The sequence below is a fragment of the Montipora capricornis genome, chromosome 3, assembly GCF_036669925.1.
Source record: "Montipora capricornis isolate CH-2021 chromosome 3, ASM3666992v2, whole genome shotgun sequence".
Taxonomy (NCBI): domain Eukaryota; kingdom Metazoa; phylum Cnidaria; class Anthozoa; order Scleractinia; family Acroporidae; genus Montipora; species Montipora capricornis.
The window spans coordinates 7,814,675-7,817,174 of record NC_090885.1 but is presented as its reverse complement, the minus strand read 5'-3'; the positions used below and the strand labels follow the sequence as shown (position 1 = coordinate 7,817,174).

Here is a 2,500-nt window from a genome sequence, read left to right as displayed (position 1 = left end):
GGGGGCGATTATTCGATGGAGGCAATTATTTTAAATATTTCGGTCAAAGGGGGTCGATTATTCAAGGGAGGCGATTAATCGAGGGACGGCTATTATTCTAGGAAATACGGTATCTAAACTTTACCCAAAATGTTTACATGCATTAAAATCTTCAATGATGTATCCTGTACTGTGTAACTATAGATGTATTACTAAATAGAAAATGAAGTCAGAACACTGAGACCAGGTACCTGTTTTGAGCACCTCCCAAGAATCTTTGAGGGTGCTGGAAGAAAAAAACAATTTAGTAGAGCAAGTAAATAATAAATGGTTTTCACCTGATGTCACAGCAGCCAATTGTGGTGCACAGAACATGAGCCATAATTCGCTGTTGTTTTGTGCACCAACATGGCCGTCTCATCACGTTAATGAAAACCATCTATTTAATACAATTGTACTACAAGTCTGCAACACACAGCTGTTTTAGTGCAGACAATTCTCCAGAAATGAATGCAATGAAATGCAATGTAACGTACCTCATTATTAGAAATTGGTTGCTAAAATTTACATGTAATGCTTACCGGTAGACTTGTAAATGAAGAAACTTTGTGTTGGAAATCAAAAGTGGGTGTCCTTCTGATTATATATTGTGCATTTCTGGATATTGTGCATTTCTGGACATATAGATGTACATGTAGATAGGAGTTAGAGCCATCATCATCATTTCTAACAATATCTGGCTCACCCAATTTCCTCCTCGCCTTTTGCATTTCTTGCAATTCTAATTAAAGAGTTGCCATACTTTTCCTCTGCATCCGCTCTGAAATCAATTGCAATCAAGTGATGCAACATCCAAAACAATTTATATCAAATTAATTTAAATAACTGTACTGTCAAGGTATTAATCATTTTAAAGCTGTGCTCAGTGTCACGGCATTTTAGGGGGTTTCAAGAAATATTTGCATGTGGTTAATCACTTAAAAATTCTCAATCAGGAGCTAACAGGGGCACCCAACGAACAATTTGTTGTAAAATGTATTATTACACCCCAGTTCATGAAAAGAAATGTTATTAAGGCATTTTCAGGTGTTTTTCAGTGTTGCTGGGAAAACATTAACTGTGCATTTTTCCCAGCAAGACACACAAGAAATTTCCCAGCCAGCTAGATAAAATTGGTTGGTTTCCCAGCCAGGAATTCCGTGCGCTTTCAAATCCCTCGATCCAAAACGACCGAACAAAAGCGACGAAACCGGGACAAAACAGGTTTTTTATCGGCAAGCGCAATCACTCTGACCAGCCGTCGTATGTTTGTGACATGGGAAGGGGTTCTTTTTTTTTTTTTTTTTTGGTCGTCCTCAGTCTTCAGAGTTTCTACAGCCAGCTCGGGTTGAAATGCTAGAAAAAGTCAGTAATTCCCAGGGAAAACCTCTATCAATAACAAAATTTCCCAGCCAGCTCATCGAAACACCTGTATTTTTGCCAGCAAGCAAGATTCCTCTGGTGAACAGATAATGTAAGGAACAGATTCGTTGGGTGCCCCTGAGCTAATGTAGCAACAGAGTAAAAAAGGCAAAGCTAAGTTGAACCATGGATAACCAAGAAGAGCTACAAAGACTTGACCAGAAAGACCAAATTTCATGTTCAATACAATACAATAATACATACTTAATTGACCGCTCCCCATAGGGGCTTTTCAGGGCCAATAAAACACAACGAAATGAGGGAACAGAACAACAACAACACCTGTTAAGAATCCCGACTGACCAGAGGCAAACCAGTCGGCTATTTACAAGTGCAGCTGGGAAGTTGAACCAGGGACAACTAGGATCAAATTCAACGAGTGGTCAGAGCGGGTCTTGAACCCGGGATCTCCGGATCTCATGGCAAGCGCCCTAACCACTGGGCCACACTGCCTCAACACTGTAAGACCGGTCTTCTCATGGTAGTGTCATCATAAACACTAGAAGGGTGCTTTTAATTCTTAACTTAATAGGCTAATTGGTTTTAGTATCACCCAACTAGTGGACTAATGCAAATCCTGCATTTTGATTGGCTACGCTACTAGAGGACTATTAGTAATAGTCCTCGAGTAGCGAAAAGCGTTACGCTTTCTTTCGTTTTATTCTCAAATAATTGTTTCTTTAGCTTGCATTTGCTATCTTTATTATTGCTTTTACTGTCCGACTAGTTGGGTGATACTAAAACAATTAGACCCTTCGTCCTCAAGGTCCACGGGTCAATAGCCCATTCGGCTTCGCTTCATGGGCTATTGACCCGTAGCCCTTGCGGGCAAAGGGTCTAATTGTTAAATACATAGGTATTCAAAGTAGAAAATTAAGAAACATCACTATTCCATGGTTGCAACACTACTCAGGCACCAAAGAAAACTGAATATGATTTCTACCTTTGCCTTAAAAACTCTTCAAAGTCCTGGCACATCTGCTTCCCATCTTGCATACGTTTGCAGAGCACATCAAACCCAGCTGTGCTGTTAAAATATGTGCCCTGCGTTGACAAACCA

The 2,500-nt window shown here is 40.0% G+C and overlaps 1 protein-coding gene across 1 annotated transcript in view; it reads right to left on the bottom strand.

Moving 5' to 3' along the window:
- Positions 1-2,500, bottom strand: part of LOC138042066 (proline-serine-threonine phosphatase-interacting protein 2-like) — a 34,273-nt gene that overhangs the window by 24,530 nt on the left and 7,243 nt on the right. Inside the window, exons 2-4 of the mRNA XM_068887808.1 lie at positions 2,384-2,484; positions 725-799; positions 231-265 (exon numbers count right to left, since the gene is read on the bottom strand). Coding sequence (XP_068743909.1) covers positions 231-265; positions 725-799; positions 2,384-2,484 — 211 coding nt within the window. The remainder of the gene's footprint in view (positions 1-230; positions 266-724; positions 800-2,383; positions 2,485-2,500) is intronic.